The 14,730-nt window shown below is 37.0% G+C and overlaps 1 protein-coding gene across 14 annotated transcripts in view; it reads left to right on the top strand.

Annotated features, from left to right (window-relative positions):
• Positions 1-14,730, top strand: part of R3HDM1 (R3H domain containing 1) — an 89,330-nt gene that overhangs the window by 23,164 nt on the left and 51,436 nt on the right. For all 14 annotated transcript variants that reach the window (XM_063342405.1, XM_063342400.1, XM_063342396.1 and 11 more), the window contains exons 2-3: positions 7,654-7,862; positions 8,744-8,954. In XM_063342405.1, coding sequence (XP_063198475.1) covers positions 8,784-8,954 — 171 coding nt within the window. In that variant the 5' untranslated portion in view covers positions 7,654-7,862; positions 8,744-8,783. The remainder of the gene's footprint in view (positions 1-7,653; positions 7,863-8,743; positions 8,955-14,730) is intronic.

The raw sequence follows: 14,730 nt of genomic DNA, 5'->3' as shown, positions 1-14,730 counted from the left end.
CAAATAAAAAGTATCTTCCAGTGTTGTTAACTGGTTAATGTATAACTTTAAAACCTGTGTAGATGGTATCATTAGGAAAAGCATAAATCTTTGATTTAAGCTATTTAAGTCAATGCAGCATGGATTTATTTGTACAGCATTTTCCAGTAACCAAATATAAACAAGATTAGGGAATTTTTTGATTCATGCTTCAAAAATGGACAAATTTCTTATTTAAACGCTATGTTATTAATAAGATCAGATCTGTACTAGGGAGGGTGTGATTCTCTGCTCTCTAGTTAGTTAGTTATTTAATGGATCTCAAACTTTAGACATAAGATAACATGCAGAAAGCACGTGCACAGAGTTAATGTGTGTGTTGGCTTTTTTGGAAAAAGGGAACGGCTGCCTCTGCATAATTCCAGCTTCTGTGTCTCACAATTGTACAGAGCTGCTTTGAATTTTCTTTAAGACGAATGGTAACCTTAAGATCAGCTGCTACATTTTTATAAAAGCTGTGTCATAGATTTTAAAAGTCTTTGAATCCCTGGGCCACAGGGGTAAGTAAAGCACTAATTGAGAGAGTGAGAGTGAAACTTTGGTTGCAGGCCCTGGCTTATTGCTGTCAGAGCATCTGTGAGCATACCTTGGTCCATTCGTGGGCGGGAGAATTGTTGCTTCCTCTGTAATTCCTCCCTTGCTCTCCAAGTCAGGATTTTTAAGGTTGCGTGGAGTTTTTGGTTTTGTTTTTCTTTCTTCTTTCTTTTCCTTTATCATCTGAGGCAGTTTCATGTGGTCCTTTTCCTGTTCCTCTCCTAAGGAAAGTTTTCCAGAAGGGACTAATCTGTTCCAAATATAGGTGCCTATCGCTTGTCCATCTTTTGTCTCAGGATTCATCTACTGGTTCTCAGTTAATAGAGACTTATTTTATTTTTTTCCCCAAAAAAATTATAATCTACACCTTCACATAGCTTTTTTTTAATTAGGCTGGTGCTATTGAAGAGTGTCCTTAATTGACTACTGGGGCAGAGCTGATATAAAAGTCACTGCTGCAAAAAGAGGGGGGTACAGTTCTTTCTCTGTCCCTCTCGTTGCTTACTCGATGCTGGCTAGCACTCACATAAACTTCCTGTGCTCCGCCATAGCTCAGTAGCCCAGCAAAAACTACCCTAGCTAAAGAGCTTTATGGTTCTCGGTCACTTCTGGTTGAATCACACTATGGAAAAGCTCAGCAAGCACCAGAGATGATGCAAAGGTGGAGGTGGGGCCACACTTACAGGGAGAAGAAGCAGCAGCAAGACCTCCTGCTTTTGACAGCAGTGGATTCTCTGTTGACTTAGCTGTCTGAGGCATCAGTCCAATTTGCCAAAATTATTTGTTTCTGAGAACTGTGTGTAAATAGCGGCCCTCGAGCTAAGCAGTAACTGGATGCAGTAACTATCTTTTAGTTATACCCATGGTTTTTGTTAATGTAAGAATGAGATAATTTTGATCAGTATCTTTGGGCTTAAGGCATAAACATTTTCCCCTTTCATCCTAACAAAGAAACATATGTAACTTTTTGTGAGTGTTTTTGGTTGGTTGGGAGGGTTGGGTTGGTGTTTGTTCTAGTCACAGGAACCCTGAGGTTCTGATGCTAATATAAATATGCTTATATTGTGTTTAAATGTTTCCTAAAATAATTGAGGTGAAAAATAGCTGGAAAAGCTCTTGTTGTGGCAAGTCTTTTATATAAGAGTTTTCAAAGATTTTTTTTCTTTCCCCCCCCTGCCCTTGGGAAGGTCCTGACCTTTGTCAAAAATCAAACAAACCAAAAAAAAATAGCGCTTCCACATCCAAGCTTGTATCACCAGTGTGCTAGGGGTAAGGCAAGGCTCTGTTCACAGAGACTTTGCTGCATGAAGCTGCTGCATAAGTCATGGTATGAGACCAGTGTTTGATGGTGGTTTTTTATCATGCAGCTACTTCTGTAACAGAGTTTTTGAAATAACATGGATCTTACACAAAGCTCAGGTCTCCCAAAGGAAAAAACAGTGATTCCCCTTAAGTAGTAGCACACCTTCTGATGAGGACAACGCTACTCTGGTTGTCTTGTAGTAAAGGTAATTGTTTAGTGCAGAGCATCTTTTATGTATTTTTCCCTTCCTGATACTTCCTCTCTAGGGAAGATTATCCTTATAATCCTGCTTCAAAGAGAATAGAAGTAAACCCAACCTTGATTCTTCTCAGTTTAATAGAATAGAGAATAAATAGTATAGAAAATAACCTACCACTGTGATTCCTCTGGTATGTGTACATACATAAAGGGTCTTTTAAGCAGAGGAATGTCAGCTCTGTGACTCTAAGCTAGGGAATTAAGAAATAAAATGTAGCAAAAGCAAACCAACAGCAAAAATGTGTAATTGTAGTTGTCTGTTATTGGATTAATGTAGTTTGTTCTCCACTCTGTCCCCACTGTTTTGAGCACGTTCCCAGTCTCTTCACTTACTTTGATTGTGAAAGAGGGTTCTTGTAGTTGTGAATGGAGTATTCCTGATTGCTGGTCAGAAATCTTCTCTTGTTACATCCTGTGCTCATCTTCCCCAGGACTGTGTTTCTGAAAGACATGAAAGTCTCTGGAAGTATGAAGTGTTTTGGAAATGCATACAGGAAATGTAGATGTACTAGAGAGGATCAGTTCCTGTCTGTATCTCTTCTTACATTTATCATATGGAAAATACGTGACAAATTCACTTGTATGTAAAAATTTGGGGCAAATACCAGACTTTCTTACTGCCTGTCTCTGTGCCTTACTATTAACTGCCCCATCTGCCCCAACTGCTGCTTGGTCCTATATCTCACGTGTCTGTCCTGTGTTTGCTGGTCTTCTGGTGCTGGGATAGGCAAACAATTCAACTACTACTACTTCCTGCTTTAAATTGTAATACATTGATTGGTTTTGCTTTATTTTCTTTAACGTAGATATACAGTATGGCATTGTCTGTACTGCTTCACATAAACTTGGTGTGGTTTCAGGAAGAGTACAGATGGATAATTAAGTTCCAGCCTTTAATGCTCGAATAATAAAGTTAAAGCAACTTGTGAAGAGAAGTACAGCTTTACATGTAAGTAGAGTAAACGTTGAGAGCTAAGACAAGTCACTGCATACAGTCTGGAGATTCCTGAATGACTTGCAACAAGCCTTACTGGGAATTCAGCACTAACTGATTTTGACTGTCAGGTTAGGGCGTAAACTACTTATAATCATAGTAAAAATGAGGTAGGTGGATATTGTCCACAACAAGGGATACTCTTTAGACCTGTGCAAGAATTCTGTTGAAATATCTGGTGAGCAGAAGCCTGTTTGAGAAACAGATTCTCATTTTACCTTTCTACTGACGGTGTGTCCACTTTGTGTGTTGAATGTAGATTTTTTTTTTTTTTCACCCCCACCCTTCTAATCCAATTTCCTGCCCTGAATTTGATTGATACCAGTTATTTTGACAGCTCTTCCTGGGGTCTGTTCGACAGCAGCGATATCAATAATAGCTTTAACAAAGAACAAAAAAATCACCATCTATCTCTTACCTTCTTTTTAAAAGAAAAAGAATCAATTTCTTTCATCATGGGCAGAGCAAAGCTTCCTGTCTGCATGTACACTGCCAACAAGGAGGAGATGGAAGTCTTGATGCCTATTAGAGAAATTGGATTAAGTTGAGTAGGTCCTGTTCCCAGAAATATCCTCACTCATTACAAGTCAATTTAGCGGGTTTGCATATGACGATTTTCAAGTCAGAACACGAAACAAAGGACCCAGTGCTTTTCCATGTATCATGATTCAGGTGGCTTCCATCATAGAACTCAGCAATGACTTTGCTCGATGTCTTCTTTTTTATCACTTGTACTCTGGGTTGCGCTAAAGAAAGCGGGGAGAGCACAGCATTGACAGTTTAGACCTCCATTCACAGCTGACAACAACAGTTTTCTCTCTGAAGAGGCATACATTCAGAATAGTTGCCTAGACAAAGTGGTTACCACTTTCCAGAAAGAGAATTAATAGAATTTAGGATGAATGGTTGTGGTATAGTGTTACCAATATGATGAAGAAGGGGAGGAGCATACATTTCAGCAGTAAGTGTCTAGAAGGAGACAGCAATCCTGAAGGTTAAGGAAAGTAAATATAACATGTTATCCTCCACTCATATGTACTTGTAGAAGTCCTTGTACTTGTCTATTAAAGTAGGTACCTGTTGTTGTCACCTATAGAAGCTACTAAAATTGAAAGGCTTTTTTCATGAGATCTGTTGGTAGCTGTTTGAATTTTGAAGTGCAAAACCAGGTAATGTTCTACTCCCTAATATTCAGTCCTTTCAACTGTTCGATAATTTTAGTGTAGAGGTATCATGTCCCTCTTATTAAAATCTGCTGACCTATATTGGTCTTATATTGCCATCTAGTCTATGGCCAGTGTTGGGACTTGGTGTAAATTGACTTAATCAGTTTGCTTATTAGTACTTATTTTTTCTCCAAACAGTAGAGCGACTCATAAGGTGTTCTTGCTTTCTTCTTTTTCCTGTCCTGCGTGGGACACAAGAAATTATCATCCAAATGTATGGGGAGGTGAAAGAGGTGGAATTCATAAGGATGGACTGTGATCTGTCCCCCCTCCCAGTCTGCAGCACATAAAATTCCTTAAGTCCTTTTAATCCAATTTGTGCAAGTTTAGAAACTAGAGTCAAATTATCTCAGCTATGAGAATTGTCTGAATTGGAGGAAACTTCAGGGATGGAACATTACCTAAGTACTAGTAAGCGACTATTGTGGGTCAAGAACACAAGGTTGCATTACCAATTTCAATGAATCTATGGCTGTTATTAATAAAAAAAAAAAAGTGGTGTGTTTTTTTTTTTTCAGGTAAGCAAAAATTCATTTTTCTATTATTCGTGTTTTGCTGTTAATCTGAAGCACAGGGTTTTGTCATTTCCTCATGGGTGTGCATATAATGATTCCAGTTGACTCAAAATAGCTACATTCTATAGAACCAAAAAATACATAATATTTTGTGTCAATTAAACCACGCAGCTTTTCCTTGATTCTGTCCATTTTACTGTAGGTTACATAGCACAAAATTTGCAGGCTTTAAATCTTTCTGCAGGTGGAAAATCTGTTCCTAACAAGTTATAAGCTGATGTGCAGTTAGGTTGTTGTAGAAAATATAAGGGCGTTTTTCTTGTGCATAAGTTTTCTGTGTTGGCATAGGAAAGCAAATATGTTTGCAGCATGAGTTTTGCTAAAAGGGTATGCAGCCATTTTTATTTTTTTTTAAATGGTGGTGTAAAGGGACAGGAGCTCTTAGTGAATTTGATATAATTAAATGAAAGACTTCAAGATGTTGATTACAGTTGCTACATTTGTGACTTGTGTAGGGAGTAACAATTAAATTCCATTTAATTTCAAAGATTATATTTGTAACTGGACATAATTTTTTTCTGTCTTCAAGCCTGTAATCTTTTTTAACATTTCTCTAAATACAATACAAATCATATGTCAGTCAACAAAAATGAACAGCATTTCTATTGAAGTCTTGTTTACAGTAAATGTTGTTAATCTGAGCTTCTTCATAATCTTAAATCACCATCTGGATTGTCTGGAAAAACTAACTCAACAAGCAAATAATACTGCATATCCTTTGTTGCATTTCTGCATCCTTTTATTTCCAATTTGTTCTTTTATCTGTAATCCTTTCCCCTCCGTTACATTGAGTGAATAGGGTCTTTTACAGGCCTGAATCACAGCCCATCTTTTATCTTTCTTTTCCATACTTCTTTGCAGTAAGATTTATTACATCAAATGTTTATAGTATCTCATATCTCTTATCAAACTGTATGTTTCTTCAGATCTAAAAAAGTACCTGTAGCCAGGCTTTAATCTCACCTGCAAGGAAAGCTGGGAGTCTGTGGGCCATTGCCCTGGTCTTTCATGCCATCACTGTCTTCTTGGTCCTACTGAGAGAGTAGTTCAGCACGACGAGGTGTTCTCCTCAGAGTTGTAACTATTTATCTTCAGGACGAGGTGTTGGGTGCTACATACTGTTTAAATGAGAATTTAAAATTCTTCTTACCCAAATCTCTTTTGCAGGGTTTATTTGGGGGCAAGGGAGAAATATATTTATTCTTCATTCTTTTTGTGCATGTATCTTCTGAAGTATTGCTTTCTGCTGGTTTTACAGTTGTTTTCCAGGAAGGGATCAAGAGATTGCAGTATCTTTATGTGTTTGAATGCAAGCTGGTGATGCTGTTGTGGAATGTAGAGAATATAAAGTATTTGCTTTATTTTGTTTCATTGTAAATCCTGCTTCCCATCTTCAGTTCTGAAGGTTTCTCTTGAAGCAGGGTATGGCTTTTCTCTCATGTAAAGTCAGTGTTAAATTTAGCAAGTTTTCTGTTAAGATATTTTCTATTAAACTCTTTATTGAATTATTACACTGAATTATTATAACTGATAAAAGGCTGGGCATTGTCACAGCCTGACTTTGTAATTTTGATATTAATTGCTTTCTAGTGACCTCACACTGCAGAATGCTTAAATGCTTTCAAATTCTTTCAACTAAGATGCAACTTGTTGGAGACAAGTTGCACGACTTGTCTTTCCATCCTTTCTTCCTGCATGTACTACAACTCTTCATTTTGAAAAAGAACAGTTTAGTGGAGGTTCTTCACCTACATTGATTAAAATCGTGTTTACAACCATGAAATAAATCTCATTTGTTTCCTAATGTCACTTCAAACAATTCTGATGTTTTTCACGTTTGTTTGTGTTCCTGAAATAATTCTAATTATCATGTGGCTCAACTGAGGTGACAAGAAGGTGTTCTTGATGTTTATTATCACTTGTACTGTTTTTAATAAGCCTCTGACTAGTCATGAGAAAAGCGTTTGGGGAATGCAATACAGAGAGCCTTTTCAGCTATTTTATTTCAGTGTATCTTTTGCGTGTTTTGAAAAAGAGTTGTGTTCTTTGCTTTAGGATTTTTTTTTTATATATTTAGAGGTTACATTTTGTTTGCTGTTAGATAATCTGTTCTTGCCTTCTACTTCAAATGCGTCCTTCCTTGTGGGTGGTGATAGTCCTTATTTCTCAGAAAAGCAAAACTGAAAATGAGGGAAGATGGAACATTGTCGGTTTTGTAGAAATTTGTAAATCCTCATTCAGGGGCAATTAACTTTGTTGAAAATTGTCTTCTGTAATTCAAGCTGCCTAAAATATGGATTATGTATTGTGCTTGTAGATTATTAATTATGACAAAGAGAAAAATGCTGTTATGCTAACAGGGATTTGAGATTTCATGGCCTATTACTCCTCCATACCTGCTGGGCTGCTTGTCTCAAAACTGTGTTTTTGGGAAGATACCTGCTTGTTTATAGAAACAGAGTTTCACTAGGAATGCTAACAAAATGTTTATCATGACTACTTGTTAATTCTGTAATATGGAAATATCTTGGAAGTCTAATGAAAAATGTTATTACTGCTAGATAAAGCAAGTAGAATGAATAGATAGGACAAATGCTGATTTCTTCTGTGGTGGGTTTTTTTTTTTTTCTTGAAATGAATATTGAAGTTCTTGGCGGTCATCATGTTCCCTGTCCCCTCCCACTCCAAATAAAAGTATCATGTATTTCCTTTGTTGATTTTTAGGCATTCAAAAGGGATGTTCTTGCTGATTCAAGACAACATAGTTCTGTCCAGGACTCTACACTGGGGATAAGGACATGGGACTCCTCCTGCCAGATTCCAGATGGTTCATTACAACTGACATCTTGGTTGACAACTGTGAAAAGGAATTCTGGGTTGTTTTATTTTATTTTTGTGGGAGACCACAATCCCCAAACTGTAGGACATATCAGGTACTAAATCAGATACTTAGATTTTTCCATAATGTTATTTGATTGTTATTTGTTTTCTGTGAAGGATTTTAAGCATTCAGATCTTATTTGGTTCTCCTAAGAAATGGAAAATATTTGGTTTTGCATCTTGTACTGTAGCTGATTAATGACAAAAAGTTGTCATTATTTCTTATTTCTTAGGGAAAATTGGGGTGGTTCTGTTAGCTTTAATCATTAGAGTTATCTTTATGTAGTATTTAAAATTATTATTATAAATCATAATTACCTATAATTGTTGTTATTATCCTAATTAACAAAGCTGTCTTTCTGCCTTTTTTTATTGCTTTTGAGACAGTGCTTGATTTTATTAAGACTAGTTTTGCTACATTTAGAAGGTAGGATAGTTCCTGCATTCAGAACTTGTCCAGTTGTTACCTGGGCGCTCAGAAACTTAAAAGTTTTAATGAAATTTATGAATGTTTGCACACTTGTTGTGTTATGATTCATATATTTACTTTCAGCCCCTTTAAAATAAATCTATATGTAATTGTCCTTTCAAATGAGAAGAGCTTCCCTTGTTTCTGTTGGAGAAACTAGTTTGATTTGGAGTATCTGAATGCGCAGGTGATTATTTAAAGTACAGAAGGGCAAATGTGCAAGCATTATCCTATAGTGTAGCTCTTAGTTCTCATTTGTATAAATGTCTGTTATTATAAGTCTCTTGATAAAAGTGGTGAAAAAGAAAATGATGATTCTCTCGCTCCAATACAGGAAAAAATATCGTAACAGGAGGGGGAATCCTTTTTGCAGCAAAATCATGTTTATTCTGGGTAGCTGTTTAGGTATGTAATTTTTAAAATTCATTTAAAATTACTCAATGATCCACTTTTTCTTTCCTAAAGGTTCCATATTGCTTATAGAACTTTAAAATAACCTTTTCTAATGAGGATGTCTGATATTCTTACTGTAAAAGATGAAACTGATGCAATGAAGGGTTCAGAAGCTGAATTTAAAGATACAGACCCAGTTGAAAACCTTACAAAATCAGGAAGTCAGGAGCAGATTCAAGTGGAAAAGGATGAAAATTGTCCTGATAGCAAAAACAATATGCCGGTAAGAATTTTTTCACTAGTATATCATGTTATGAATCTGTATGCGTTCTCCCTCTCTCATGGTCCTCTTACCTGTTTCTTTGGTACAAGTCAGGGAAAACTTGACCAGTGTTAGCAAAGCAAGTAGGATGGTTATTGCTTCCTCTCTCCTCCTTTGCCCCACTTTTCTGTTTATATTCATGTAAATGTGAGAGTCAGCCATTTTTAATTGCTTGAAGTAGATGAATGATTTTGATGGGAACCGTACAATTTGTCCATCTTTGTGTTTTCCTGAGTGCACAAGTGAAATTGAGTTGTTTTTCATTGTAGCAGAACAAGAGAAAAACTCATCACTCAAACTGTCTTTTGCTGTTGCTGGATTCTGACAGATTTTCAGAGACTGGGCTGTGTTAAGAATACACTATATAGTAATAATGTTGTTTAATTAAAAATGCTAAAATGTTGAGCGTTGCTTTTGTGACCAAAACACTAGCACAGCTCAGTGTGTCTGCCCTGAGTAGAGGTGACCAATCTAGGGCTCTTGGGCTATGTGCAGCTTACAGGTGGCTCAAGTGTAACTTTTACAGCAGAGCTGTACAGTATGAGGCTAAAGTAATCGGATGTAGGTAATCCAAATCCCCAGGTGTCAGAGGAATCAAATCAGCAGAGCTCCTGAGGCCAGTAGGTCTGGGTCCTGCCCTAGCCACCAGCAGAAGGTCCAGCCTTTTTCTCCCTACGTCAATGGCAGAGTGAGCTGGTGAGCTATCATCCCATCTTGGCTACTAGCCAGTACTCCCCGTACCTTCACCACTTGACAATTTTGGTACATGTTTTATTAGGTAGGAAAGCTTAGGCAGTCCTCATGCATACACTGAGGAACTGATGCATATAAATGAGTGGCCTTTGCAAGGTGGGAGATGTAATAAATACAGAAATTGTGGCATCAGATTTCAAGTGAGAAAGAGAGAGGGGAAAATAGTATGGAAATATCTTGTGTTAAAGGAGAATGCACCAATAAGAACGGATTTATGGAAGCAGATTTAATACCCCTGAGGTTTAATTGTGCAGTTAGTGTTTATGCTCAAGAGTCCTGAAAAATGGGTCTCTTTCACATGGGACAAACTAGCTAACTCTGGGCTGAGGCTGCCCACTTAGGCATTGAAGACTGTACGTGTCTTAGATGAGGTGAGGAGTTAAGGAAAGCAGCTGAAATTTTCTATATAACCTAGAAAATGGGGCAAATTTCTAAGAGAAAACATGAAAGTTTGTGTTTGACAAAAGCTCATTTTCTATAGGAATTTTTTGCCTGTGGGTTAATAATAAACAATTTTCTGATAAAAATCCTAATTGGGATATGGGCTATAGCAGTATTCTCTTGTGGGTTGCAAAAACAGGGCAGTAGCTTATTAGATTCTTGTTATTGAGAACTGAGTTCTTTTGGGAGTAGTTTTGCTCAAGACTAACAATTCAATATTCCACTGAGTGAAGTAAGCTCTATCTGCTATGTTAAATTGTTTCCAAATAAATCTTGTAGACCACTGTAATAACAACACGGTTTTTACACTTTAATATCTGCTGGCTTTATTAAGGATGGCATCAGTGATAATTTTATGAAAAAAATAAATCCTTAAAATGAAATATTTCTATAGCCTATGAGAAGTAACTGCTACTGAAAAGCTGGTAGATGTTACAGCTGAGCTGGTGTTTTCTTTAATCAAAGGAATATCCCAGTAGTGAGCCTTAAAAATTAATTTAAGGCTTGTTTATTTTCATACAGTTTAGTAACTTGGGAAAAATCTCATTCACGTTTTCTCATTCAACAAATTTTGGCATGGAAACTTCTGTGAGACCAAGTGGCAAATCTGCCTTCCTGCAAACAAGTGTTGCTGTATAGTCAGCCCTAGTCTAGAGAAATGAATTGGCCGGGGCTGTCAATGGCTGGGGGGTTTGGCAAGGGGCTTGGCTGCTTGTTTTTGTTCTTGAACAGGAATAATAGCTGGTGGTTGAAATAATTTTCTGGCGTATGCAGGATGAACTGAACAACTGTGTAATGAAGGCTGTTTGATGGAGACAGCTTTACTGTGGTCTTCATTTAGTGGTGACGTGAGTGTTGTGTCCAGGAGCCTCCATCAGAATCAGAACATTGCTGTTGCATGAGCAGTGTAATTAAAAACTGAGTTTGTAGGCTGAGGATGTTGCTTTCCAGAGTGGTAGGAAGACAGTTGTTTACAAAGTGGAACCTTGTTAATGTAAGCCCTTTGCACCAATTGAAGTCAGTAAATGTTAATGTCATTTGTACTGTGGTAGCTGCTAGTGCAAATATATGTCATATATTTGAGGCTTTTTCATTGAAAGCATGTCTTATGCTAAAATACAAACCAAAAATTTTGGCCTGTCCATAGCAAACAAAACCTCTGGGAACAGTAGAGTAGTCAGCAAGTTTTTAACTAATGGATGATTAAATAATTTGCGTAGAGAAATTTCACTGGATGTACTACTTTTCATTGAGTGCGAGTTAAGTCTGTAGCAGTGGGGAAAAAGAGCAAAGGATTTGCTGAGAAATGCTAGAGAAGATTATCAGCATCTTATTGGAATTTGTTGTGTTCTTTTGTTTACTAATTGAGTATATCAGAGGATGGGTTGGAGGGTGGGAGTTGTATGGAGTTTGGGTTTGGCTTTCTTAGCTAGTAGCTAATTGCTTAATAGGTTTCACACCTATTGGCAAAATACAGTAATATTCCTGAGTACAGTTATCACTTGATTTCTAACTTCTTTACGGCCAAGTAAGAAACAGGCTGTTATCCTTCCTCTGTCTAAACCTATCATGGTTTGCGTTCAGGTATGTTTCGGGATCTTAGCAGTTCCAGAAACCGGTAATAATATTTTGAAATGTAACTGTGTCTCTAAATTCCAGATTATTTTGAGATATTGTGCATTAGTAACCTATTTGCTGCTGCATACACTGTTGGAGGTACATTGTGCATTAGAAAAATATCTTATTAGAGTACATGGCTAGCACTCCCAATTTCTTTAAGCAATGCGAGAGTAGTATAATTGATATAGAGGTTATTAGGGAAGATTTTTAAATTGTCATATTTTGAAATGACCATCAAGTAACATTTAAACGAGACTGGAAATAGGAGGCACTCATATGAAAAGTACTTTTACGGAAGTAATGTCAGCACTATGGTAGTTTCTGTGACCAAAAAGGTTTTGGTTCACCAGTCACTGTTGCCACCTGATCTGGATAAGGTTAACAGGTGGGAGACAACATACTAATTCTGAATTAGCTAGAATACAGGGTCTGGAGTTTTTTGCCTTTGTCACTGGGTGGTGGGACAGGTAATACTTCATCCACTGTAATGACTGCTGTTACAAAGTTAATGTGTTAGGAAATAGTGACAAAAATTAAATAAACCACCTGGATTTATCTTGCAGGATAGTGCCTTTTATTCACTATTAGGAAGACTTTTTTTACAAAGAACCAAAACAATATTTAAGATCTCCACAAGAATTCACATTGGTTTATGTATATATATTTATTTATTCTACAATCCATGCGTTAAGGGAATGGGGGGAAGAAGAATGTTAGTCTTAAATACTGTCACCTCTGCACTGAAAAATAACAATTAATAAGTAGATATCCTTGATGGGACGATGATTTCCAAGGCAGTAACAGACTGAGAGAAAGCAAGCTGCATATCACTACATATCAGAAAAAGCACTTGCAGGCTGTGGAGAGTAAAACCCATGTACCACCAACAAAAAAAGCCTTGTGGAAGGATGGAGGCTGGTACATGAATACAGGAGTTGTATGCGTCTGTCAAATGATAGGGACAAGGCAAATGTTATATTGAGTATAATTCTGCTTTGGATTTATGCTAATTAAGCAGATATCCCTGTCCTTTGGAGGAATTAGATGAATTTTTTTACTTAGCAACTAGACACATCTCTCTCTACAAGTTTCTTCCCTCCATACTAGCACAGACCTTTTTCTCTGTCTGTTCCACAGCTTGAGTTCTATGAAGCCTTTCTTTGTGTCCTCGCCAGCTGTTTTGGTCTTGTCAGGTTTTACCTGTCTTTGTCTCCAAAATATGTGACTTAATACTTTTTAATAGATAAATGACTGAGCAGATTCCGTTTAGTTACTGTTGAACCGTTGAAAATGCCTCTGTGTCGAACGTTGAAACTATTTTTCCATCAGTCATCCGCGACTGTGTCATGGAAAATTGCTGTCACTACTCACTATATACAGGACAGCAAGTAACCATAGACCACGCTGTTCTTTCCTTCAGTATTACAAAGCTATCTGCGGTTGTTAGGATTGTAGTCCTTAACTGGATATAAAATTGAGACCTAATTTAGAAGAAAGGTGAAAAACTGAATGTCCTTAGAACGCTCTTTGTTCAGGTCTGTCATGTCATGCCTGTCCTCTGAAATGTCCAAATGGTGCTTCAGAAATATATATAGTACTTTATTACAAAACCTTTCACACTTCTAAGTTTGCCATCTTGTGCCTGACCCGTTTTTATCCAACTCATTTAGATACCATAGTGATGATAGAGGAAGGCGTGTAACAGCTCCAGAGCTTTACTTTGTATTTAATATATATGATCTGTGGAGCTAATTAGGAAAAAATAAACCAGGCAAATACTCCTACTGAAAGCCTGGATATATATGATTATACGTGTCTGGTAAACTCTACCTAAATTCCCTTTTTATTTTGTAGTTGGAAATGTGGAAGCATAGTGATTGGTCTTAAAAGTTTTTGTTGGTTTTTTTTTAAGACAAAAAAACCTACTTATTATTTTCATTATGCAATTGTTTCGAATATTTGCTTTTAAACACTGTCTTGAAATCATACCCATAATGACTTTAAATGGGACATAAATTTATTTTTAATCTTGCTTTCATTAACATAGTGTTTTTTCAGGTCGGTGAAAGTGTTGGAGAGCTGCAAATAAATTGCTTAATTTGCACTCACTAAGATTATGTATTCTAAAGTAGCTATAAATTGTTTTTCACAAATGGGGAACATAAAGCATCTCTGTATTTTAGTTCTGTCCTAATTTTCTGCATTTACTAAGTTTTGCTCCTACTAAAATACAGAGACCTGAAAAAAGAGAAAATGTGCATTAACAGCTACAACATGCATTGACTACCCGTCGTCCTGGAATTCCAGTGGAAATGTAGTTATCTTCAAGTTTTGTGAGTGCAGTTACTGTTGATATCGCGGGACTTCAGGGTTTGTATTTCCAGGCACAGACCTTATATCATAGGCCTTTTCTCACGTTAGCTGTCCCTGCAGTCCAGCCAGACCAGATTCGTTCTGGTATTTAGCTGTCAAGTGCGTGGTGCTTATCCCTCACAGTTACAGCTGGATGTGGGGGCTTGTGTTTCAGGTTTTGACATCCTTGAAGTCATGCAGAAAAGCAAGAAATCCACACCTGGATTGTTTTACAAGGCAGTTCTTTCTAGATAACAAGTCTTAATATGATGGGTGGGATGATACTTATCTCATGTAACTTTGAGGTTTGAGTCATTTCAGTCAAGGGAGAATCTCCCTCCTACAGTGGCCCCCTAGCTCTTCCCAATGGTGTGTTGGTCCCCAAAAATTATAAAGTGCTCATGAAATTGAGTACCATGGTATCCAAATACCTTAGTTTACTACCCTGAATATCCTATAGTGCTTTGATTAACTTATTCCCCATAGGTTGCAAACAACTATTTAAAAAAAAAAAAAAAAAAAAAATCTTTAAAGGCAGCATAATTGAAAGTGTCAGTTAGGTTGGCTTTCC

Source organism: Chroicocephalus ridibundus, chromosome 7, assembly GCF_963924245.1.
Source record: "Chroicocephalus ridibundus chromosome 7, bChrRid1.1, whole genome shotgun sequence".
NCBI lineage: Eukaryota > Metazoa > Chordata > Aves > Charadriiformes > Laridae > Chroicocephalus > Chroicocephalus ridibundus.
This window is presented reverse-complemented; position numbering and strand designations above follow the sequence as displayed.